At 39.6% G+C, this 26,661-nt stretch overlaps 2 protein-coding genes across 2 annotated transcripts in view; one reads left to right on the top strand and one right to left on the bottom strand.

The window, feature by feature from the left end:
• PDE1C (phosphodiesterase 1C) overlaps window positions 1-26,661 on the top strand; it is a 703,814-nt gene that overhangs the window by 643,464 nt on the left and 33,689 nt on the right. The gene's annotated exons all lie outside the window — the stretch shown is intronic.
• ITPRID1 (ITPR interacting domain containing 1) overlaps window positions 23,421-26,661 on the bottom strand; it is a 100,868-nt gene continuing 97,627 nt past the window's right edge. Inside the window, exons 11-13 of the mRNA XM_004045274.5 lie at window positions 25,846-25,973; window positions 25,070-25,181; window positions 23,421-24,602 (exon numbers count right to left, since the gene is read on the bottom strand). Of these exons, the coding sequence (XP_004045322.3) occupies window positions 24,291-24,602; window positions 25,070-25,181; window positions 25,846-25,973 (552 nt within the window). The 3' untranslated portion in view covers window positions 23,421-24,290. The remainder of the gene's footprint in view (window positions 24,603-25,069; window positions 25,182-25,845; window positions 25,974-26,661) is intronic.

The following is a 26,661-nucleotide window of genomic DNA, read 5'->3' as shown; positions in this document are numbered from 1 at the left end:
GAGTTAGAAATTAATTATACACACACACCCACACCCACACAAACACACATATATGTGTATTCTTTATATAGCATATATTTTCCCCTTTCAGTGCTTCAACTATACATCTGATATGCAATGTTTTCATTTTTTTGTTTTTAAGAAATTCTGCAATTTTGTTTAGTATTTCCCTTTTGGCCTAGGAGCTAATTGTGTGTGTGTGTGTGTGTGTGTGTATGTGTGTGTAGTTTTAAAAACTATTATTATTTTTAATTCATTGCTAATTTTATTTCACTGGGGTCAGAGAATGCTCTTAGTGTTATTACTATTCTTGGGAATCTATTGAGATTTTCTTTATGGTCTAAAATATGGACAATTTTCCTGAATGTTCCATGTGTCCTTGTAAAGAAAATGTAGTTTCTATTGCCAGGATTTAGGACTGCGCTGGGTACATCTTACACTCTGGCTGACATTATCCAGTCGCACTATTTTGTAATGACCATTGTGGACAGCCCTTGGCTTAGCTGCACTAGCGTATCTCTTGCTTTCTATCCTGGGCTTCTCAGCCACCGTCATGCGGAGCATCTGTAGGGGCCTACTTAGTCACTCTGGAGCATGTACAAAGCTGAAAGCACCATAGTATTAACAAGGCATTAACATGTTTGAAGGCAACTCTGGGAGATGGGAGCCAATGGTTAGATACTCTCTTCCATGTCTCAGGTGGTAGATTCTGAGATATATTATACCCATATCTTCAGATGGATACCTTGTCACCTGCTTTGCTGTAGATGCTGTCTGTGGGCTTAGATTTTGGTAACCTTTTGCCTATTTCCTTTCTTTCTCTTTTACAAGTGGCTAATTTAGTGATAGTCAAAAATTATATTTTCATTGCTGAAATTTTCCAACAGCTTTTCTTTATAAATTTAGCACACATTTTTAGCCCTAACCAATATATTATTTTTAATAATATTTATTTATTTATTATATTTATCAAATTTGTATGAATGCAATTATATTGTTGGTATTCTGCTGCCATTGCCTTTCTTGTTCAAGTTTCTGAGATTCATTCCCAGTGATGTTTGCAGTTGTGTGTATCAGTCAAGGTACAGCCAGAGAAACAGAAACCACTCTGCATGAGACAAAAGAAATTTAATACAGAATGTTGGTGGCATGGAGGATGAAAGATCTAAGAAGTCCAGTGGGGGATGTTGGGGCAAGCCAGCTATTAACAACAACACAAAGCCACCACCAACACTAATGCTTGGATGGTTTCAAAGAGGGAGTTAATTCTGATGAAATCTACATTAGCCTCCAGGAGTAGGATCTAGGTTGAGCCTCCAGAAATGACTCCCAGAAATCATGAAACTGACCTTTGCACAAATCTGGAAGAAGGTAATCAAAAGGCCAAGACTGCAACTATTGAATTCAAGGATGTACCTTGAATTCAATAGCTATGATCCAAGATCAGGAAATCATGATTGCAAATTGGCCATGGCCAAAAAATCAACCACATCTTGACAGCTCTGAAGTCGGTGACCAAAGCTTGGAACAGAGCCCAGCTACTGCTGCCAGTACACCTGCCCCCTCCACCACTCAGGCAGGTGGGCAACCAATGGGGCTTTCTATGGTCTTGCTTGATGCAGAAAACAGCCCAAAGTAGCAAGCGAAGCCTTTTTGCCACCTTCTAAATCCCATGTGAGTATACCTAAAAGATGAGATCTAATTTGTATCAACATCCTTAGCTGCTGGGAAGTTGGGATTTTGTTTGTTTGTTTGAGTTTTGAGATTTCTGATCTTTTGTGACACATATCAGAAGAAAGTGGAAATGGATTCTGAACATCAGTCAACTACATCTAGCACATCTTCTAAAACTTTCACAGGTTTGCCCTCCCATTTAAGTCTTTAAGTCACTGGCATTACACTGTTAGAAAAGAATATTATTTTATTTTATTTTTCCATGTAGACAACTAATTGTACAAGTATCATTTCTTAAAGAGTCCATTCTTTCCCCACTGATCTGCAGTGCTCTTTCTGTTATAAGTAAAGTTTCTGCATACGTGTGGGTCTATTTCTGTGTTCTCTATTCTGTTCCATTGTCCAATTTTTCTATCTCTATATCAACACATTGCATGGATTTATATATCTTTATATCTTTATTGATATCTAGCAAGATATATTCCCTGATCATGATCTTCTTCAGAAGTGTTTTAGCTCTTCATTGCAATTTTTCTTTTCTTTTCTCATTTCTAACATTTCGTTATGTAAATTTCCAAGCATATAGAAAAGTCAAAAGCATTTTACAGGAAATAGTCAAATACCTACTACTCAGGTTTTATCATGGCATTATATGTACTTTCTTTATTGCATAACTATCTCTCTATTCATTCTTCTATCCTTCCATCAAAGCATACTATTTTTCAAGCATTTCAAAGCAGTTTGTAGATGACAACAGACAAAGCTAATGTATGATGATGAAAAAAATCAGAACAGTGATTGCCTCTGTAGAGTGGGCAGGGGCTGATTGGGAAAGAACATGAGAGAACTTCTAAGGTGACTGTAATGTTCCATATCTTGATAGTTTAAGTTGCACAGGTGTATGCATTTGTGCAAAGTCACTGAATGGTTTATTTAAGATTTGTGCATTTTACTGTATATTTAAGACAAAAAAATGTACACACATAGTAAGCTTTTGTGAATGAAATGCATGCCCCAGCAAGTTTTTCTGAATTTTCTTTTCGCTACCCATGATGATGTTTACTACCTGCCCTTCTCCAGTTGGACTCCAATCATTTAAGGATCTGAAAGGCATTTTATCAGTTTAGAGTTTCATTAAAATTCACTCTCTGATATTATAATTTCATCAAAATCAAAACTCTTACTGGAAAATCCCTTGCTAGGGAATGAATATGTTTACCAATCAGTGATGTTGAGACAACTGAATATCATTTGGATTAAAAAAAAAAAACTAGTTTCTACCTTATACCAGCATAAATTCCAGATAGGTTAAAACAGGCAAAGTAAAGAAAAAAGTAGCACCATAAAATTACCACAAGAAAATACAGGTGAATATTTTAAATCTTTGAATGTAAAAAAGAAATTTAGGTCATAAAAACGATAGTTTCTATAAAATTTTAAAACACATTAGAAAAATTCAAAACTTAGGATCAGTTTGCAATGTACATAACAAATATAGAATCCCCTTAATCTATACTTAATATCTTAAATATTAAAGACAGAGAGACACACATCTTTCCCCTTCTAAGAGACTGAAAATAGAAACAGACAATGGCCAGACCACATATAAAAAGAATTCTGACCCTCAACTTCTGCAGCAATTGAACTTGGCCCAAATGGTAAGGACTTGGTCCTATCAGCTTCTCTAATTACACTTTCAACTTCATAAATCAAACAGAATCTTCATCTATAAATCATATAAAATCCCCTCCTTGTAGTTAGTCAGCCTCCAGCTTCCCTATGCCAACAGTTTCCAATTAGGGCATACCTGAAAGCTTCTTTTTTTCCCCACTGTATTAGTCCATTTTCACACTGCTATGAAGAAATGCCTGAGACTGGATAATTTAGGAAGGAAAGAGGTTTAATTGACTCACAGTTCCATGTGGCAGAGGAGGCCTCAGGAAACTTACATTCATGGTGCAAGGCAAAGGGAAAGCAGGCACTTTGTTCATAGGGAAGCAGGAGAAAGGAAGAAGGGGGAGGCACAAGACACTTATCAAACAACCAGATATCATAAAAACTCACTCAGTATCACAAGAACAGCAAGGGGAAAATGCTCCCCTATGATCCAGTTGCTTCCCACCAGGTCTCTCCATTGACACATGGGAATTATAATTTGAGATGAGATTTGGGTGGGGACACAAAGCCAAACCATATCACCCTCACTATAAAGCCTTCCCATTCCCTTTACTGCCCTTGAGTCTCTGACAAAGAGGAGTGATGATGGCTGACGGACTTGCTATGGCAAGCTCTGAATGGATAGTCTCAGCTTCTTTTCATTTGAATGGTCTTTATTTATTTCTACACTCCCCAAAATGTACTTAATAGAAAAATAGGCAAATAATTTGAATATACAATTAAAAAATAAAAAAAGGGGAAAAGAAAGAAATCAGAGAAGGTCAAAAATGTATAACCTCATTACCATTCAGATAAATGCAAAACAAATTGATCAGATTAGCAAAGAGTTAAATAAATGATAATGACTTACTATGGAGAGGGTATGGAGTAAGGTTGTTGTTGGTGAAGTTTTCTTTTATGTGTATATTGAGAGGTGATATTTTAGTAACAGGAGAAGTTATCTTTATATCAATATGGGGAATTAGCAGGATAGGAACACAATTTATAAGAATATAATACAGCCATGAAACAACATCCATAATAACATTTTGAAAAGTCATACGATGTATTTTCTGTTTTTGGTGAAGTATACTTCCATCCATCTTGCCAAGCAGTTTTTCTGACATTCAGACTTGGCCGAGAGTCTGAGACTTTTTGCTCCAGGAAAGGGGAAGATGGACAGTGCTGAGAACAAAAAAGTCATAGTTCAGCTTTGAGCATTTTAAAGTCCCTATCAAGACAAAAATCATAAAAACAGGGCTTTAGGAAAGAAAAATAATACTTTTCTAGAAAATTCCCAAATGGGGTTTTCACAAATCAGGAATCAATCATTGAAGCCTGAAAGAATAGAAGTTATGCCAGAAGGGACATTTCCATCACACAAGTACAAAAGACCTTGTGGGGCTATGGGTAGGAAAAGCTAGGTGAGAGAGGAGGAAAAATTAATCTCATTTTATTGTGGGCTTTGTGCCCTGGTTCCGGTGTTCTATTAGATTTCTGGGATTCCCTGACAGATTTGACAATCCCAGAGCTCAGGGAATTTATAGCTTGCTTTCCATATGAGATTCTGGTTGACCATCTAGCAAAGTGTCTTGTGGCTATGTGGAGTGGGCACAGCAGGAATGCCAGCATGGTGGACTTAGGTGGAGAGGGCCTGAGACAGGGTGCCATGACTCCCCCTAGCCTGAGCATAGTGTAGAAGATAGCCAGACATTCCAGTGTACCCAGTTTGGAGGGGTGTGGTGGGGTGGGTCGTGCATAACAGGTGACTGACAGCTGAGAGCTAGTGGACCTATCAGGCTACTACCATGGCATAAAGCAATGAGTGATCACAGTGAGATACAATGTTACTTGGAAACAGGTGGTAATGAAGCAGGAAATTTCCCTGACCCTTTTGCAGGTGGGAACTGGAGTGCACAGGCAAAGGCACTCAAACTTGCTGCACTCAACCCCTTGTAGGAGGGAGCACATAGATGAGCAGGTGCAGGAGCCAGGGTGAGCACTTTTGGGTGCCATCAGGAACGAATCCATGCTGGCTGGCCCCGTGGCAGAATCTATGGAGGTGCCTGTAACCCCTGAAGTCCCAGAAGGAGTGTTATAGTCAGTGCTCCTTCAGTTTTTCTGTCCATGGATGGCTTAAGTGTTAACAGCTCAGTGAAGGGTCAGTGTGGCAGCCTTTTGCAGCTGCACTCAAGTTCTTGTCCACTGTCCAGGAGGAATTAGGTCACATGAACAAATTGGAGATGGCAAATGTGGGGGATTTTATTGCCAGTGGAAGTGGATCTCAGTGGGAAAGGGAGCTGGAAAGGGGATGGAGTGGAAAGGTAATCTTTCCCCAGAATCTGGCTGTACCCAGCCAGACTCCTCTTCAAAGCTATCCCGTCAAGCTGTCCCTCTGAAGTCAAGCTGCTCCTCTCTGACCTTCAACCATAGTCTCCAACCTCCAGCTGCTTCTCCTCTCTGCTGCCAGTGGATCCTGTGGTTTTTATGGGCACAGGATAGGAGACCAGGTGGGCCATGGGTGGTTTTGGAAAAGGCAACATTCAAGTGGGAAAATAGGAATGTATGTTCTCACTTTGGGCTGCGGTTCCAGGCTTGAGGGTGGGGCCCTTGCCAGGAACCTGCTCTCTTCTGCCCAGAATTTGCCTGCCTCCTGTCTCTATCAGTAAGACAGTGTCATACCAGTTTAGAGACAGGACTTGAGCTTAAAGTTCTAAAGCTACCTGCAAATCTACTTTAATGCATACTTCAACCTTTTTAGAATCCAAGCTATAATTGGGACAAGAATTAACATTTAAAGGGGTTAGGGGCATAACAAACTTCACAAGGAGACGCAAAGGATTATGAAGGGTAGAACCTGGAAAAAATCGCACTGAGACAGGAGCAGATTTATAATTGATTAACAGGATCTGTAACCAGTGCAGGGGGGATGGCTCAATTTTATAGAGAAATGAACATGTGGTACAGTTTGAGCAACTCCAATTTGAAAGTCTAAAATCCCAAATGCTCCAAAATCTCAAACTTTTTCAGCACCAGAATGGTGGTCAAAGGACATGCTCATTGGAGGACTTCGGGTTTCGGATTTTCACATGAGGGATTCTCAACTGGCAAATGTTCCCAAATCCAAACAAACAAAAAATCTGCAATACTTCTGGTCCCAGGTATTTCAGATAAGGGATACTCAGCCTGTATATGAATGTTTGGGGCTGACTGAAAGACAAGGTGTCAAATCACTTCATACTTTCAAGGTTGATTGGCTCCTGACATAGAAATATCTGGGGCATCTGGAGAGATACCTTGGGACCTGTCACGGGATGGAAGGAAGGCTGGAGGAGTCCTAGATGAGAGTCAGACATTCCAAGGTTGAACACATTTCCCTGATATGCAAACCTCCTCTCTGTTAGATAAACTGACAAACTCGAAGGGTAGGGGTTAGAGAAAATAAGGGGTATTTTGTCCTTTTCTACTTTTAAATTATATTTGATAATCAAAATGTCTGTAGGCAGCAATTTAGCCATGGGGAAAGTGCCCATTGAAAATTGTGTTGAATAGCAGACCTCAAATCTCATTACATGAGTAATGATCTAACAAAGCCTGCCTATTCTCTGCCACCCACTTTAGTTTGCACAAAGCAAATAACCCCTTGGGCAAGAAGAAGAGTCTGATGTAAATTCTATTTTTCTGCCTTCTTGTTCCTGTTCCAAATTTAGAACTGATGAATGTAGTTTATGATGAAGAAAACCCATTTTGTTGCTGTGAGCTAGGGAATTAGTGTGGGAAGAGTTGTCAGAGACACAAAAAGTGGCCCATATTTTACCTTGACAGTGCTTTTTGAAGGGAAAAGTGAATTTAGATACTAAATTGGGATAATACTTCCTTTATAAATACTAATTATATAAGAGTAGCTTAAACTTTTCATTATTAACAGATTATTTTTTGTATATCTTGTTGAGGGTAGTAAAGATTAACAGTGGGTCAAATATTTTGGCTAGTGTCTTGTCCTGGGATGGCTCACGAGAACTGTTCTACTAAATATAAGGTGACCTTGCTTTTTGCTTATGAAGAAGAAAAAAAATCTACAGCATTTCTGAGTCTTACCCAAATTGCTACAATGGCTACTGGCTGGTCTTACTGCATCCTTTCATGCCCCCAGAGTCAATACCAACAAGGTAGCCAGACTACTCTTAAAATGCATGACATCATGTCACTATCTTACAAACTCTCCAGTGACTTCTAATTACATTCAAAATAGAATCCAAACTCCCAGCCATGTCTTAATAGACCCAGGCTGAACTGGCCCCTACTTCCTTCTCCTTCCTTAACTAACTTCAGCCTTACTGACATCCTCTCTGTTCCAAAAATAAAGCAAATTCATTCCCAGCTCAGGTGCTCAGACTTGCAGTTCCCTCTCTGGAAACTCCTTGCCCCTCAGGTATTTGCATGTTGATCTTATTTTTTTTTTAATAGTTCATTGAGATATAATTTATAAACAATACAATTAAAGGGAACAATGTACTGGTTTTTAGTATAGTTACAGAATTGTGCAACCATCACCATAATCTAATTCATAGTATTTTCATCATCCCCCAAAGAAACCTCCTATCCAGTCACAGTCACTCCCATTCTCCCTTCCCATTCTCCAGCTGTAGACAACCGCTAAGCCACTTTCTGTCTCTATTAATTTGACTATTCTGAACATTTTACATAAATGGGATCATAAGATACATGAATTTTTGTGGCTGGTTTCGTTTACTCAGTATGTTTATGAGGTTTATCCACATTGTTGTAGTAGATATCAGTATTTCCTTTTTTTTTATTGCTGAAGAATACTCCTTTGCATGGATAGACTGCATCTTGTTTATCCATTCATCAGTTGATGAAAATTTGTGATGTTATTTCTACTCTTTGATTATTATGAGTATTGCTTCTGTGAACATTCATGTACATGTCTTTGTGTGAAAATACACATTTATTTTCTTGGGTAGACAGAAGTGGAATTGCTGGGTCAAATGGCAACTCTATGCTTAGCATTTTGAGCAACTGACAAATTATTTTCTAAAGTGGCTACAACCACTTTACTTTCCCACTAGCAATGTAAGAGGGTTCCAATTTTGCTATACCCTCACCAATACTTGTTAATATCTTTTTGGACTTATAATAAAGTCACACAAAAGCCTAATTTCCTCTATTCCCTCTTTTCACATGTTTATCTTATGTAAAATGTGGATTTACTGAGCAGGGATAATACATAGTCCAGTTTTTCCCTAGTCCCTCTTTTCACATGTAAAAATGCAGATTTACTGAGGCTAATCAGAGCCTCACGAGAAAGTAACCATCTTCCTCATTGCCTATCCTCCCTCTCCTTTTATTTTCCCCTCCTGCTTGCCCTTTGAATACTGAAGTTCTCCAAATCCACTTTGGAAAAAGCACTGGTCACAGATCCTCCTGTGGCTTGAATTTTTTTTTTCCCGGATTCATCCTCCACCTCAGCTAAACAAACCTCTATTGATTGAGACCTGCCTCAGTCATGTTTCAACTTACAACCCCAATGACAGAGCCATCCTACCTCGATGAGCCAGTACAATATGACCCCTACTATCATGATCCTATTGTCTACTGATTATATAAAAGCACTTCACCATTATTTGAAATTTCTTTTTTTTCATATTTGTTTACTTGTCTATTCATACACTGCCCTCCATCACTAGAATGTGAACCATATGAAAGCAAGGCCTATCTCTCTTGTTTTGCCTGTTGTGACCCTACCCCTACAACGGTGCCCAGCATAGCATATGCATCAATAGCTATTTAGTGAACAAACCAGTAAATATGGTTTCACTATATTTAAACTATATTCTGACTATGTTGTTCTTCATCCAAATTAGCAAAGCAACATATAATTATCAAAGCAAGTTTAGGAGAAGTTCCTTGAAATGCACAGTCACACAGGATAATGACTCTACCTTTGATAGTCTGTGGAATTCCACAGGGTGGAGTCCTCCTAATTTTTTTAAGCTAGGGTTAAAGACTCCTTCCCAAAGATCCACTGTCACCCCAGATTCTGGGCCTGAACCTAGTCAATCACAAGAAAGGGGTATTCCAAAAGCTATAGGTGGGTAGGTCAGCCAGACATCAGTCACCGTCTGCTTCTAGTATGACCACCCTTGTGCCCCCATCTTCTGTCACCTCAGCTTACTCCTGTAACTAGCTTCCACCTGAGACCCCTGCCCAGTATCCATGTCCCTAATGCTTAGCCCACATCCCGACTTCATGTCTCCTATCCCTAATAGAACAGGGGTCTTTCCTTCTCTGTTGTTTCAATGAATGGCACCTACTGCAACCCTAACCCTTATGCCTAGAGCCTTACAACCCACTGCTGGACTTTTGTCCTGACAGTTTCTCTATAAAAGACACTGTTAAATGACAGTCTATGTGCTTGGAGAAAATATTTGGTAAACAACATATATCTGGTAAAGAACTTGTATTCAAAATATACAGGACAAAAAAAACGGGGGGCTGGATTTAAAACTGAGTATTGACAACAAAAAGGGGCATAAGGGGACATTTGGGGTGATAGGAATATTCTATATCTTGCTTTGTGCTGATGGTATATGACTAAACGTATTTGTCAAAATTCATAGAACTCTACACCATAAAGGACGAATTTACTGTATGTGACTTATACCTCAATAACCTGACTTTAAAAAGCAACTAATTTCCTTCCTAAGAAACCAAGCAGATTTACATGCCAAATTTATTTTCCTTTTAGTATAATCAAACCTATTCATACAAATTACAGTATTAAGTTAATTGTGTAAAATGTATAATTTTCAAAATGATTTTAGAAAATAACTTCATTTAAATACATCATAATTGTACAAATGTTACTAAACTCATTAATGAGGGAACTAGCAAGATAATAAATCTAATTTAAAGGACAGTATGAGAAAGGTTTGCTTATATGGTGAGTGAAAGACAAATGTTTGATAAAATTGCTGCTTTACAAAAGACCGGTTAATTTCTCATAGGCCAATAAAGTATACCTTAACTTTTTCAGTTTTCTTCATTGAATTAATATTATTTGCATTTGTGATTAGATAAAAAGTCATTTGTATTTTATCAGGTTTCTACAAGCTAACATCTAACTTTGCAGAGTTGTTAAATCCCTTGGCTCTAACCAATAGCAAGTCAAGCAAGTGTACTTTCCACTGAAGCATCAGATGACCCTGATGTGAATTTATAAAGCAGCTCCCTGGTCTTGGGACAAAGAAGTTTCTAACAACAAAAACGGGGTACCCAGCTAAAGTGATTTCTCCCTAATCTTTAGGTTTTTCCACCAGAAACAATAGTGCAGGTGGCAGGGAAGGAATCTTATCTGGGCCTGCTCCAATTTGCCTGAGTCCTGCACAGAGGTAAACTATTAATCAACATCAACTTTTCCTAATGTTCAACCCCCTGGAATTCAAAGTATATATTATCTATATACATCAAAGGAAAGAGCTTCTTGAGTGGGAGTTTGTTCCTTTTAGAAGTTTCCCTGAGGGCCTTCCCCTAAGAACTTGCCCCTATCTGAGCTATTCGCCAAAAGGGTAGAAGAAGTATGACTGGATGCCCAGAAGTCCAGTTTGCAACAGGAGAGATCAAACTAATTTTGGTAAAGTGCAGGAAGTACTAGCAGAAGAGGACATAGTTTTCCTCCCCAAACTAAAAATTCCTTCTTGGATTAAACTGCCTTGTTTGTGCATAGAGATTGCTTATTAGTGTTAATATATTGATTGATTAATATTAATTAAGTATCTTATGAAATCTTCTGTGAACTTGCCATGTACCAGGAAGTGCTTTAGGCCTGGGGATAAAATGTGGAAAGAAGAGAGACAAGTTTCTCTTCCATAAGGCTGACATTTCAGTAGGAGAGACAGCTAATAAAGAAATAAAAATAATACATGCTATGAAACAAACAAAATAGGGTCAATGGATATAGACTGTGCAGAGATGTGTGTAGGAAGAGCCTCATTTTGGATATAATTGTCAATGAAGTCTTTTTGAAGAGGTGACATTTGAACAGAGATCTGAATGAGAAGATACCAGCAATGTGAATATCTGGGAAAAGTAGAAAAGCAAATGCAAAGAGGGAAAAGCCCCTGGCAGGAGAATGAGATTTAATGCATTCAGAAAATAGCAAGAAGACCCATGAAGTCATGATGTTGCAACATAGTGAGAGAGGAAGGAGGAAGGAAATGGTATGAAATTAGGTCAGAGAGCTGTGCAAGGTCAGGTCATGTAACACTTTGCAGCTCTTGGTAAGGAGTGGAGATTCCATTTTAAATGTACTGAAGAGCCTTTGGAGATTCTTAAGTAGGTGGCCAGTGTACCTGATTTATGTTTATAAAAGGCCACTCTGGCTGATGAGTGGCAAGTGGATAAAGGAAAGAATGAGTTAACTATTATTATGATACTACATTATGAGCATGGATGTCTTGATCAGGTGAGGTAAATTGAGTTTCCCAAGACATAGAATGGAAAATGTCCCTTCCAGCCATTTGTCAGGGATATCCTCATGATCTGAAAAGACTCAATTAATCTCTTTGAAGGGAAAGGTTGCTTTGAGAGGCTATTCCTGTTGGATGAGGTTCTGTGCCGTTGGCAAAAGTTTATAAAGCAACTTTCCTTCAAGCCATCTCAGACGTGATAATCCAGGAGGATTCAGGTACCTGCATCTTAATTGTTGTCATCATAAACAGTTGCATCTGGTTGTTGGGAGAGCCAGACATGTGAGTCTGTGTCCCATTCTTATGGCAACTGGAACATCATTTTCTATTATGTTCTATTTTGTTCTGACAGACAAATGATTAATTAGCACAATCATCATCTCTCCTTGAAAATGGCCATGGATCAGTGTGTCCCCCTCCATCATGTAATTGAATGAGGGCCCACACACCTGGTTCCACTTCCTTTAAACAAACACCTGCCCAATAACTAACACAAAGCAATATTAAATCTCAACTGGCACTGTGCGTAAGTACATCTTTCAACTTGACCTAATCAATGCTGAAAGCTAGAAAAACATGGGTTTCAGAGCAGACTGCTGCCTACTCCTCACCTGTAATTGGAATGTCTGTGGCTCTGGCCTAACTTGGGCTGCATGACAGAGCTGGCCATGGTTATACTGGACAGTGGTTCAGAGTTTGGTTCTGGAGTTAGACCAACCTGGGATCATACCTGGTTTTCTAGTTGTGTGACACTGAGCAAATCACTTAATCTCTGTAAGCTTCTGTTTACAATTTCATCTTTAAAATGGGGATGATCCTATTTACCAGAAATATTTGTTATTCTAAAAAAAGTTTGATAAGAAAATGAACAGGACTCAAAGAACTGTGGGGCAATATCAGAAGTTATTATATTTGATCTACTGTAATCCTGGAAAAAGAAGAGAATGAAATACATGCAGAAATGTATTTGAAGAAATAATGGTTGAAAATTTCCCAAACACGGTATGTAAATTATGCATATAAAGAACTTAGCACAGTATTAGCACATGGTAAGCAAGTGTCAGCAATTTTCACTATAATAAGAGAATATTAAATACAATTAGGTTGGCAAATTTCATTTCTGGTTAAGATGGCATAAATACATGCTATGTTTTCCACTAAGCACAATTAAAAGTCCTGAACAGAATATATGAAGCTGATAACTCTGAAAAGTAAATAATAGCAGGTCAACTGGAGGAGAGAATTTAAAAACTCAAAGAAAAACAACTATGGAAAAAAGTTCCTGCTTTTTTATATCCTCCAATATTTTCTGGCATAAAATCAAGAGCAGTCTGAATTTGAAACTGTGCAAAAGCTGTTAACAGAAAAAACTGCAAGATAAACTCTCTCTCTTGGGCCAGAGGACTGGGAAAGGAGCCCCTGGAAAGCAGAAATCTTTTGCCTATCACAGTCCTACTCCCGACATGTACTGGTAACGAATGGCATTACAACGCGGTGGCAAGAGCAGCAGCAGTGGTGGCGGAATTGGGGATAGCAGCTACAGCAGTAGAGGCTCTGTAGACTTTCTTGTCTTGCCCACTTTTCCCTGAGGTAGACCCAACTGCAGGAAGTTCATGACAATGCAGGGAATCCAAAGCCACAGTTTTCTAGCCAGAGCCAGGAAAAGGAGCCCATGAGAATCAGAGTATGAAGAGGATTCACAGACGGGTAATAGCTGGATAGAGGACTGAGAAGGCACAGCAGTGTCCAGCACTGGGAGTTGTAAGTGGCATACAGGGTTTGAAAAGGAATTTGGATGGGATAAAGCCAGATAGGAGTGGGATCATGGGGCTTTGTAGGACAAGGAAGAGTTAAGACTACATCCTGCATGCAGTAAGAACTCATTGAAGACTTTTAAATTAGAGAATAGCACAATCAGATTTTTGGTTGTTTTGGTATAAATATGGATCAGAGGGATAAATATCAGAGAAAAGAAATCACCTAGAGGAATTTGGAAATCATCTAGCCGTGAGATAAAAAGGGCAGAATCAAGGCAGTAGAAGTAGGAATGGGAAGTGAACTGAGGGTTTTATATAATTTTCTTACCAACTGTGGAAGGATTCAAAGATAATTCTTGGAATTCTGGATAAGGTAACTAGCATTTTAGATTATTTACACATTTACAGGACAAAATCCAGCACACATACATGCACAAAGTCAAACACAGTCACATACATCTACACAACACAGACACATACACTTATACAACACAGACACATACACACACTCAGACACAAAAACACTATGAGTTCCTAACTGGCCCAGATTCCAAAATCTTATTGAAAGTGCAGTGCCCACACAGGTGGGAACAAATACAGCCTACTGGGATTTTTTTCCAGGCACTGAGATTCTTGGTGGGACACACAGTTAGAGATGATTCTGTCTGTGGAGAGTAGAGTCTTCCAGATCTGAGAATCCGCCAAATTTTTGCTTCCTTTCACTTTTTTCTATTCAGGAGTAACCTCATCACTTTAGAATAATCTTTACTAAAATCTCTGTATATCCATTTAAGGACATTTTAGCGGATATTGGGTTCTTCTGGTCCTCACTCAAAATTAGTACCAGCAGGACCATATTCCCTTCCAGGGTGAATAAACAGAGGCAATGTCTGGGTGCCCTTGAACAATATCACTTTTCCAGCTCTACGGCTCTGGAAGGACTGGCACCCTACAAAAGTAAAAGTGATGACAGTATTACCTGATACAGGTAGCATAGGTCACATAGAGCTGGTTTAGAGAAGGAAATGATGAGTCCAATAACCATAACCATTTGAAATGGAGAGCAGAGGTCTGAGTTAGATATATGCATATGTGAGCCATCTGCACTTGGAGAATCAAAGGTGCAAATGCAATTGCTCAGGATAAATGGAAAAAGAAGAGATTCAAGGAGAGAGACTTGGGGAATGTGAACTGAAGGGAGTAGGCAGAGGGAAATAAATTAATGAGGTAATGAAGAAAGATGGGAAGTGTGATGGGAGTACTGACTTTTACTTAGAAGAATTAACAGAAACAACATATTCCCAATATTATTATATTTATTTTTTGAGACGGAGTTTCACTCTTGTTGCCCCAGGCTAGAGTGCAATGGTGGGATCTCGGCTCACTGCAACCTCCACGTTGTGGGTTCAAGCGATTCTCCTACCTCAGCCTCCCAAGTAGCTGGGATTATAGGCACGTGCCACCATGCCTGGCTAATGTTTGTATTATTAGTAGAGATGGGGATTCACCATGTTGCCCAGGCTGGTCTCGAACTCTTTACCTCAGGTGATCCACCCACCTCGGGCTCCCAAAGTGCTGGGATTACAGGTGTGAGCTACTGTGCCTGGCCCAATATTCCCAATTATGTAAGTTTTCTTCCAAAGACTATCTTTCCCTATGGGGTCAATGATTCTCAGGTGAATCAAGCACAGAAGGTAGCAGTCAATAGCTTTGCAATGTCTTAACATTTTCTTTATTATATCCTAGATATAATGATATCATGCATCCTAGGTAGAAACACACTTTCTAATTGACATTGTTTTATATATATAAACTACAGTGGCTTATTGAATGCTCAAAATAGGCATCAGGCTATCATATTCATCAACAAGATTCTGAATGTGGCAAACTGACTGATATAGACTTATTTGACAATCATACCTCTCTTGTGGTACTGAATTTGTAATTTCTATTTGTGGCTTTTATTGATATTACCTTTTCTTGAGCTTATTTCTACGCTGTTCAACAAATCCGATTCCCTTGCAACCAGGAACTTCATCACATTTCTTTTCATCATCAACATTATTTCTAAGTGTTTTATTTGTAATTGGAACACTGTATATAGGCATATATGTGTGTGTGCATATATGTATATACACATACATACATGTGTATATTATATATAATATATATTGCATGATTGACTTTCTAATGGTAATACTGCTGGTTAGTTTTCTCTAGATAAGTATTTTCATATTTAAATGAATAGATATGTGGTATTAATTGGCTTGTATAATGTCCCGTCAAAGAGATTTGAAGTGGTTTACAGAAAGGAACATAAAAAACACCATGATGGAAAAAGATGAAGATATCAGAAGAATGGAAAAATAAGGGCTGACAAATAAGATAAAGTCAGAAATAATAATTCTTCAAAAAATTTTGTGCTCCTTTTATGTACGGTAGCCAGAGGTGGGCTGCAAAACAGTCTTGGATTTCCTTAATCAAACCAAAACAGAAAAATAAACAGAAAAAAAATGGGAGAGGAACACAATCAATTTTCAGAATAAATACATCACTTGCTCCAAAACAATCTAACCTTTCTTGGTAGTGATTTAAAAGAAATTTCTGTTATGTATCTTTATAAAGGGAATGTTATATGATATAGTAGACCATAGCTTTACATAGATATATGTTTAGATATTTCCCTTTGATCATAAATAAAGGAAATCCCCAAACATTGTTTTATAGACAGAAAAGCAGTTTTTAGAAATTTATTTTAATAAGCATTTATAGAAAAGTGACAGTGGGCTAGTGTATTAGTCCGTTCTCAGGCTGCTAATAAAGACATAGCCAAGACTTGGGTAATTTATAAAGGAAAGAGGTTTAATTGACTCACAGTTCAGCAAGACCAGAGAGGTCTCAGGAAACTTACAATCATGGTGGAAGGCGAAGCAAACATGTCCTTCTTTACATGGCGGCAGCAAGGAGAGGTGCCAAAAAAAAAGGGGGAAATGCACCTTATAAAACCATCATGAGATTTCAAGAGAACTCACTATCATGAGAACAACATGAGGACAACCGCACCCATGATTAAATTACCTCCCACCGGTTCCCTCCATGACACATGGGGATTATGGGAACTACAATTCAAGATGAGATTTGGGTGGGGACACAGCCAAATCATATCAGCTAGGTACTGTTATTATCAGATGTTATGAAAGCTAAAAAGGTGAATAAAATAGAGTTGGAAGTTTCTGCTATAGCTCTACATGATTTGAGTGTTTTGCAGAAGGCCACACAAAATTTTCCTGCAATATAGTGCTTTTCAGAAGCAGACCATCAGACTACAAGAAAAGAGACTGAAGTTTCAAGGAGCACCCCTATTTTAATAAGGAGTTTTCAGAGAAAGCAAATGTATGGCTCTACATTTATTCAGATTAAATGGAGAGTAAGGAATTGTTTTCTGAAACAAAATACAAAAGTCTACATATATAGCAACCAAGTGATGAACAAATAGCCTAGTCTACCCCTTGCACTATCTGGCCCTGAAGCCTCCACTGGGGGCAGAAGAAGAAGCAGAGAGGTTGGTGGAGTTTGAGGCTGTGTGGAACAGACAGGGAAAGAGTGAGGCTGAGCAGGAATCAGACTGCTGCTGCTGCCCCAGGCAGGAAACCTCTCCTTCCAATGTATCAGTGTCAATGTACTCCTCAAAACCATGTGAAGTTCACAAGGTTCAACAGCTTTCAGCACAGCGTGTAACGCAAAATATAAGTAAATTATTTATTTTATTCATAGGAGCGGCTAACAAAGCAATGCATTTGACAAATGCCTATCCATGTCCATAGAAGAATATAAATGATCCAAAGTAGAAACAAGTGACTTTAAAATATATGTATATAAACACTTGGTTTCAGGGATAGAGAATACTGGAAACATTATTTCTTCTATCAACTACGCAGTTATAAAATATCCCCAAATACTTTCAGTTTTTAAAAAGAAAAATGTAGATACCTTGTGACTCTGGTAGATTGCCGTGAGCAAATAAGCAATTACTAGATGATCATGGGAATGAAGAAAGCATTGGTACATTTAGGAAATGTTTTCTTTCATTTTCCTGATGAATGAATAAGATAAGGTTTGGCTCTGAGTTTTGGAGGGGATTAGCAGCATTGGATGGCATTAGGTTCTTAAAGTACTCAAAAAGGAAAAATCTTCAATTTGATTCTTATGATCTGAAATCATTCTTAATGTGAAGGGTTCTTTCTTTACTTAATTGGGGACAGATACTGAGAGGAAGCATCCCATACCAACCTCTGATCTGCCAATGTTTTAAGATCAGGCAATTAGAGGCTGAGTTTGGGTTAGAGAAAGGTGCCGTCCATATTTTGGCTTCTGTTCCTGTTCTCTCAATTTTCAAGAAAAACAATTTAACAAGGCTTTTAATAACCTACAATTCTCACACATCATGAACAATTTGTTGTTTTAAATCACAATTTGAAATTACATATGCAACCCACCATTCCACATGAAAACACTCTAAAACTTTTTCTTCTGAAAGGGGCACCACTTTGATACTCTAACCTCTTTACAAATGTTCTATTTTGTTCGACATGTGTTATACTCTGGAAACTGATTATTTTCTCAACAAAGAAAAAACAATTACAACAGACCAGAGTCTTGTGTCTTCAGAAAGTCTTTTGATTTTATTTTTTCATCTTTAGCAGAGTTATTTGCTTTTGAAGAAAAAAAAAGGGATCCAGCTCTGCAGACAATAATTCACCTATAAGAGAATATGTGTTAAATAAACAAAACCTAATGCAACATTTTTCTGGGGAGTGTTTTTCTGTGGGCTAAAAAACGAATATCCTTACACAAATCTACATGGCCTATGCATACACTGTGGTTCAGAGCAACCCTCAAGGTTTCATCTTTTTGTCTCCATGATGCAACTTGGGTCTTCACTCATGCATAACGAAATCAAGGAAAAGATGTGACTTGAGTTTCCAAGTATTGTTTCTCAAATTAATCTTACGTATTCAAAGCTTTTGGCTTTGAATAAATGGAATCTGGATGGAATGAAATTAATACAGGGTAGGATCCTGTGCTTTAATGTAGAAGGGGCCACATTTTTCCTTGGCTGATTTCTAAATTTGAAAATAATCACTTAGTGTGATTTTACTTTTTCTTTTTTTTCATTTTCATTTAAATGAGATGACTCTAAACTTGAGTTTGGTCTCATAATGAGAAGTTTTGCTATGCTAACTTTCTGCAAATATTTAGTACAATGATACCATTTATTTTCAAATATGTGATCTGGATTTTCCTGAATATAGTCATGTTGAATATGGTCAATGCATAAAACGAAAAAAAAGGGAATACAGGATCTTGGGACTTGATAATGGAATAGTAAGATTACACAGATAATCATTCAGGAACTGCAGAAGGGCTCTTGCCATTATTCTTGGGAGTGGGCAAGTGGTATTAAGCTAAGAGTTGCTAGGATGGTGGTTTAAAAGCATTCCTATGTGGTGGAACTCATCTCCTTGTATGAAAGCGACTCAGAACCGATACCTGACTACAAGCGTCAGATGCAATTAGCACAGTGCAATGTTTTTCAAATTTTTCTATAGCAATGAGATCTTTGTTTATTTAAAAAATAAATTTCTGCTAATGTTCAATCTATAATGCAGACAGAAGCAGGACTCCTCTGGTTGACTTGGGCCTAGTGTTAGACACCACATAAACCCCAAAGCTTGGCAGAGTCATGACAAACCATTGATTTAACAAATCAGGAAATCAGAGTCAACTCAATCCCTTAATGGTTGCCAGAGCTTAGACAACTTACAGTCTTTTTGAACGAGTGTGCGTGTATGTATGTGTGAGTGTATGTGTGTGTAGATTAATTCCCACTTTTCAGGATTGTTGCGAAGATAAGTGATAATGCAAATAAGGCACTTAGCCCTGTCCCTTGCCTGTAGGTAGCCATTCAATAAATTGTTACTACTCTTGTTACTATCATCACCATCCTAACCAACATAGTACTACCATTTGCTAAGCACTAACCATGTTCCAGTCTTGCTGTAAAGGGCTCTGTATGCATTAACTCCGTTAAATTACAGATGATGACACTGAGGCTTAGGGAGGTTACATAGTTTATCCAAGACAAATAATAAGTAGTGGAGTTGGATTTAAGCCCCAAATCCTGAATTTAACCCCAGAGCTCAGTTGCTTCTTATAAATAATAAACTGCAGGACTCAGTATGTATTTTTGTAGGATAGTCTCACCATATCTTAGCTATTCCTTACTGTATTAGTCAGAGTTTTCCAGGGAAATGGAACCAGTAGGTTTTTTAAGTGTGTGTGCATGTGTGTGCCTGCACATAGATATATATACACATACATATTTATATGTGTATTTATATATATTATATATCATATATATGATATATCACATATATAAAATATATGTGATATATAATATATATAGTGTGTGTGTGTGTATACACACACATTTATTACACCAACCAGGAAAGCCAGTGGTGTAATTCAGTCTGAGCCTAAAGGCCTGAGAATCAGGGGTGGTATTTGGAGGCAGCATCAGCAAACATTGTTCATCATGCACTGAAGACAGCAAAGGTCCTGGGTGGGATAGAGCAGCCTCTCTACATTTTAGTTTCCCTTCTATGCTCTTTTTTGGAGAATTAGGAGAGTAAACCATTAAATGTTTGGAGACCTTTGGGGATTCCATTAGCTATTCTTCATCAGAAAATAATAAACGGTCTTTTCTCTCCTCCATCACACATGAAGTCATCTTTCTGACTGTCAAAACCATCCACAAATAAGTCCCTTTTTACAGTCTAAACTCAGTTCCTTCTACAGCCTATAACCGTGCTTCTACCATAGTCAGTTCATTCTCTTCATTGTCTCCTGAAACTGATAATTTATCCTCATCTCATTCATTCATCAAGCGGTAGGTAATATTCTGTGTGCATAAAGTACTTTGCTAACAGAGTTCTTTTCAACAGAAGGAAGACAGTAATTACAGTTAGCATTTATTGAGTTCTTGGTATGTGCACTTGTAATAATAGCCAACATGCATTGAACACTTACTACGTGATGGACATTGGATTAAACACTGCACGGGATTCACGGTATTTATTCTGTCCAACAACTCTATGTTGTTTTTCTTCTCCCTATTTTACAGAGGAAGAAACTAGGGTAAAGAGAGCAAGTGCCCGAGGTCACACATGATAAAGAAAGGAGTCTGTACTTTCCTCCAGATAGTCTTTCTTAAACACAGGGTAGTAGGTACTACACAGTCCTCAAATAGCTTTAAGTTTACTGGAGAAGATATGACCTACACAGATAATGGTAACACAAGACAGGAGGTTTTCACTGTTTTAACAAAAAGCAAAGTGATATAGGAGTTTCAAAAAATAAGGATCACTTCTGCCACAGATCATCAAGGAAAGCCTGTGTAGGAGATGGGGTCTGCCCTAGGACTTACTGGTGAGATACTTCATTTGTTTCAGCAAAGGAGAGGAAGCAGGAACACACGAGGTGGTTTAGGGGAATAGAATTGGAGATTCATCTGAGGGCTGAGCAGGAAATGAGACTGGTAAAGCAGATGGCTGCCAGGTGAGGGACATCCTAGAGCCAGGTGTTCCTCTTCATTCCGTGGGCGTTACAGGGAAGGAGCAAGGAAGAAACTGCAGGAGAGCTCGGAGTCTACATGGAGAAGGGGAGGTCAAACCCCGACCTGGGTAAAGAGTAAAAAGCTTAGGAGTTTAGCAAGGGAAATGATTTGGAGGCACAAATGCAATGCATCAGGAGTCAATTTGGCTGGGAGCTGAGCCATGATATAGGAGCCAAGATGGGGATGTGGCAAAAAGGGATGATGCAGTGGGAGGCAAGGAGAGGCGCATAATAACTCCAGGGCCTGGACTTTTATTTCTGGTGGAAGGCTGCTCTGGGAAGTATGATCCTGTGATTTCTCTCTCATTCTCTGGGATATTCTAAAAGTACTTTCCGGGTATTCACTGTAGATCCAGCAAATATGACCCACATGGTGGCTGAGGGAGCCCAACCTGGCAGAGGCCAGTGCAGTTTGGAGAGAAGGTGGCTGGAGGCAGTTAGGAAGCACCTATGTTGCACTGTCGCCATGTAATTCGTTCTGAGGAAACTTCTGGGAGGTATTTTGTGGCAGTAGACTCAGCATTGGTGTGGTCATTGACTGACTGAGGGGGCAGGGTAGAGGGGCAGGAGACCATGCACACTGTGGCACTGAGCCTGCAGCAAGGAGAAAGGCTGTGCCACTGACGGAGAGGATCAGGAAGATGAACTGAGTTGGGGCAATGACCAGGTCAGCTTTAGCCAAGAGTGAGACATACAGCCAAGTCTTCCAGGTCAAAATGTCTTATGGACAGTAAAAAATGCTGGGCTGGGATACTGGAGAGAGCTGGGAATCAGGGTCATAGATACTTGGAGAGTGTGTGTGTACACTGAGGACAGAGGAATGGAGAAAGAGAAGAGAATTCAGGACAGAATGGGGGATGTCCACGCTCTGAGAATGTTAAGTCCATGGGAAAAATAGTGTGGTGGTCCCAAGGGTAGGAAGGCCCCGCAGAGTCAAAGGCTTTCCAAAAAGCAAGGAAGGGGAAGAGTGCAAGCAAGATATGAGATGGTTTTGAGTAGTGGGTGGTTTCAATAGAATTAGTTTCTGAGGTTACTTGCTAAGAAGTGACCTCTCCTTTGACCATCTTTTCATACAAATTATGAACTTCCCTCATGGCATTACTTTTCCAAGCAGTTTTTCCTATTCCATTCTGCATCTATTCCCCACTCCTTAGAGACCCAGTGCCTCTGGCCTTTGTGTGCCATTCCCTGCATTTCCACTGGGGTGGGAGCCTCACAAGCCTCCAAGGCTGGATAGAAGCAACTTGACGACATTTGCTTCTCACCTTGGGGATGACAGCAACAGCCTCCTAGCTGGGCACTCTGCCTCACTGTAGACCCCCAGGGGCGTTTTCTCCATAAAGCAGCCAGCATGACTTCAAAACGTAAATCAGATTATATGACGACCCTGCTTAAAACCCACAGTGGCTTTCCATTATCCTTGGAAAAAGGATTCAGATGCAAAGACTTGGTCATGGCCTATAGTCTGACGGATCCCCTCTCAGCCTTCCCCTCCCTCCATCTCCATGCCCCACCGCACTGAGCAGCACTGGCTATCTCTACATCTGGGGGCCTGTTAACTTTCCATTCCTTCTGCTTTGAATGTTCTTTTGCAAAATTGCACTTGGCTTCCACTTCCTTACCTTTCAAGTCTTACCCAAATAGCCTTCCCTTTAGCAAGGCCTTCCACAAGCACCCTGTATGATGAATGCAGTACAGTTTCACTCCACATCTCCCTTTGCAACATTATCACACTGTCTTCTGAGGCTCTTTTCAGGATTGTAATTATTTGCTTGTTGGTTTTTTTTTTTTTTTTTTTTGGTGTTACTCTTCATCCAACTCTTTCTGAGTAGACAGTCCATCTGTCTTATTTATGGCTGTCTCCAGCACTAGAATAGTAGCCTGCACACAGTAGGTGTTTCATCAGTACTCCCACTGGCTGCCTGACTGGACAGTCTGGTACCTCTGAGGCCTGGATCCTCCTTCCCTCGTCTGTTGTTACTTCCTCAACCAGGGCTGTCTGAACATTAATCTAAATCAGATTCCCTTCTGTGTTCTCTTTCATAAAACCTGTTATTTCCTTCAGAGTTTTTAATAATAAATGTATGTACATGTTTATATTCTGTGAAAGGAAAATAAACCTCAGGACCCCAAAATTATGAAGTAAAAGGGAAAAGTCAAGTTAGGAGCTGCATCAGGCAATCTGCCTCCCATTTTATTTCTAAATGAGAAAGCTACAAAGATTTTTTTAAAAGCTACATACCTCCCTCACAATTTGCCCACTGGAAAATTCCTTGTGGGCCCTAAAATCTTTAGTCTAAAACAGTTCTGTTGAATTTTATCCTGACAAAGTATATTGATAGCTTCTCTTAATAGGTACAGGACAAAGAACAGAACTCAAAGGCATCCCTCTGCTCCCCCGAGACAAATGCATATCTGATTGCTTCCTCTGCCCTATGTTTATTTTACCTTCTGTAAAAGTGCAGATCCACTGAGCTAGGTGAATGCATAAGTGACTGTTCCTCTACCCCCTCTCGCACGAGAAAAGCTGATCAGACCCAAAAAAATGCAACTGTTTGCCTCTTATGTACCCACACCTTTTAAAAATGTCTTCCTCTTTCCCCATTAGCACCCTTTCCCCAATAAATGTTGAAGGCCTAAAAATCATCTTTGGAGAAAGGCACAGACCTGTCTTCTGGGTGTGTATCCTTAACCTTGGCAAAATAAACTTCTATATTGACTGAGGTCTGTCTCAGGTACTTTTTGTTTGCAATTCTATCTCCCCCACTACACTGTAAGTTCTAGCAGGGCAGAGACCGTATACTATGTAGTCACTGTTGCATACTCTGTGCCAGGCACATACTAGGTGCTCAGTTATTCTATATTGAATGAGTATTAGAGTATTCTAAACTCCTCTTGGATTTAACCACAGGGTAGAATATGAGAGATATAGCTGACAATGGGTTGGCAGACCCTTCTCCTTGGGGAAAATTGAAATTTCCTTGCTACATCTGTTCTGGGCCTTTATATTTTGTATGAAGGTTAACAAACCTGCTCTGATCTAGAGGAAGACATCTGCATCCTTTTCTCCAACAGGACAATTTGACAAAGGGGTTGGACCTAACTTTGCCCAAGCTGATGATGAAGGAGACATCCTGGTGCTGTTCTCCAAGGTGGGTGGAGTGAAGGCAGCCAACTGGGTCCCACCTGAACAGGGAGCCTGCTGGCCATCATTGGGAGGAAACACAGTCCTTGGGGCCATGCCTGGGTGGATTTTAGAACATGAAGTCTGGCCATTGCTTTCTTCTATCCAGTTATATTGATGCAGATTTGAATAGTGTTCAGGTGGCTCTGCTGTGAGAACCTCCAGCTGCTAAAAGGAAAACAAGACGAAAAAGAGTAAACAGCACATCACATTGGCACCAAACAGCTTACTCAAACTTGTGAGCTAGGCATTATGAGGTGGTCGATTCTCTAGAATGGGCTCTTTGAGCCAGCAGCAGATTCTGATAGTGACTTAGCTTATATTGGCTACAAAGATGAGCTTCACTGTGCCTGTGATTCTTATTCTTATTTGGAAAATGGGCTAATAGGACTTCTCTATGATGTACAGGGCAAGGGGAAGATTGGTATGACAGGTGAACTGAATTCTGATGCAGAATCACCATCAGCTGGCTGTGTACCCTTAAGCAAACCAAAGTACTTCTCTGTATACTTAAAATGAAGGTGTTGGCATGTAAACCTAGATTCTGAAATGATTGCACAATCAGGTTTCTCATTTAATGCACCTCTCCTGTGGTAAGCTGGATATAGTCAAACTCCACACCCCATCACCCATACCAGTAAAATCCCTTCTCTGATTTGCTGAGCCCGGTCTCCTAACTGAAATTCCAACTCTGCCACCTGCTGCCTCAGGGCCTCACGTAACGCTTGCAGTTGCTCGGCCTCCTCCCTGCAAGTAAATAATAGAAAACAACCAAATTTAACAATCCTTCCCAGGTGCAATCTTCCATTGTCACCTCATAATATAGGTTCTTCCTTTGCAATTTCTTAAAAGAGAATGTCATCTTTATTTGTGTCAGTTGGAGACATTACTAAGGTTGTCTTCTTTAAAAAAAAAACTTTATTGCAGTATAATATAGTTCCCCTATTTTAAGAGCACAATTTAATAATTTTTAATAAATTTACCAAATTGTGTAATCATCACCACTATTCAGTTTTAAAACACTTCTATTTCCCCAAGAAAAACCCATATGCCTCTCCCTTTACAGTTAAACCCGATTTCCATCCCCAGCCCCAATGCAGATTTTCAAAATTCTCATAACTCTCACATTTGCATTTGCACGAGCCCCATCCCATTGATTAAAGACATCCTGCTGGCAATGCCCCTGATTGCCTGTCTTTTGACCTTCTCCAAGAATAAGTATTGCTATCTAGCAAATGGCTCTCACAGACTCCCACTGAGAAAGCAAGAACAAGACCAAGAAAGCAAAGGAAAAGCTGGCCGGTTTCTCATTAGCTCTGCTCCAGGGTGCTCCTCTGTTCTGCCCTGATTATCTTCCTTGCACCAGGTGCGTGGGCTGGTACTTACTTTTATGGCTCCCTTAGGTAATTACCTTTCCTCCTCTGACATGTCCCTGGAAAAGAGGGCCTGCTGTCCCATAAGGTGCTGTTCAATTTCTTCTAAATACTCCCGGAAACTTTGGCATATCGTCTTCATGGCTTCCATCTCATGGACTGTGCACTGAGAACAATGAGAAAGAACTGAGAAGAAAGTCCTCTCTGATCCTCTGCAAGAGCTCACCATGGTGGAGCCTGTCTTCCCATTTGGGATCCCTTTTTTCGCAAACAGGCCCTACTGCTAATATAAGGGGGAGGGAATAGGAAGAGCCCAATATTTGGGTTCACAAAACAACTAGTGACAGTGCTCATCTGCGACAGAAGGGCAGCTGTTGTTGGGTCGCCTTTGGGTGACAATCATTATGTCCCAGAGGCTGGAAGGCAGTCTGGAGGCCTAGGTGACATAGGGATGCAAGGATGTAGGTAGAAGAGAGGAGGGGAAGTGCCAGAGTAAGGGTTTGTGAGAAATTGAGTCTGTTTAATCTTGTTTAACTTTGTTGCTGGGTACTGCCTCACTCTGAGTATCGATAACATTGAACACATCTGTTCAGCTGGTATGTGTTTGATTAAAGAAAATCTGCTTAGAATAATGTTTATTAGTCTTAGTCCTGCTTAGTCACAGTCCTGGAGGTTGGAATCTGCAGGATCACCTTCATCCACCTAACAAACCCACCCTGAGGAAGGCAGGCAAAGGTTAGGCATCCTGTCATCTCCAGGAGTTGGAATCTAGAATTGAACTTTGTCTACGCTTTTAATCCTTCCCATTGCTCCTGATGTAGTCATCCTTTAAATCTTACTTTCTCTCTCAGGCT

This window comes from Gorilla gorilla, chromosome 6 (assembly GCF_029281585.2).
Source record: "Gorilla gorilla gorilla isolate KB3781 chromosome 6, NHGRI_mGorGor1-v2.1_pri, whole genome shotgun sequence".
Taxonomy (NCBI): Eukaryota; Metazoa; Chordata; class Mammalia; order Primates; family Hominidae; genus Gorilla; species Gorilla gorilla.
The sequence above is the reverse complement of the archived record's forward strand: the minus strand, read 5'-3'. Positions and strand labels throughout refer to the sequence as shown.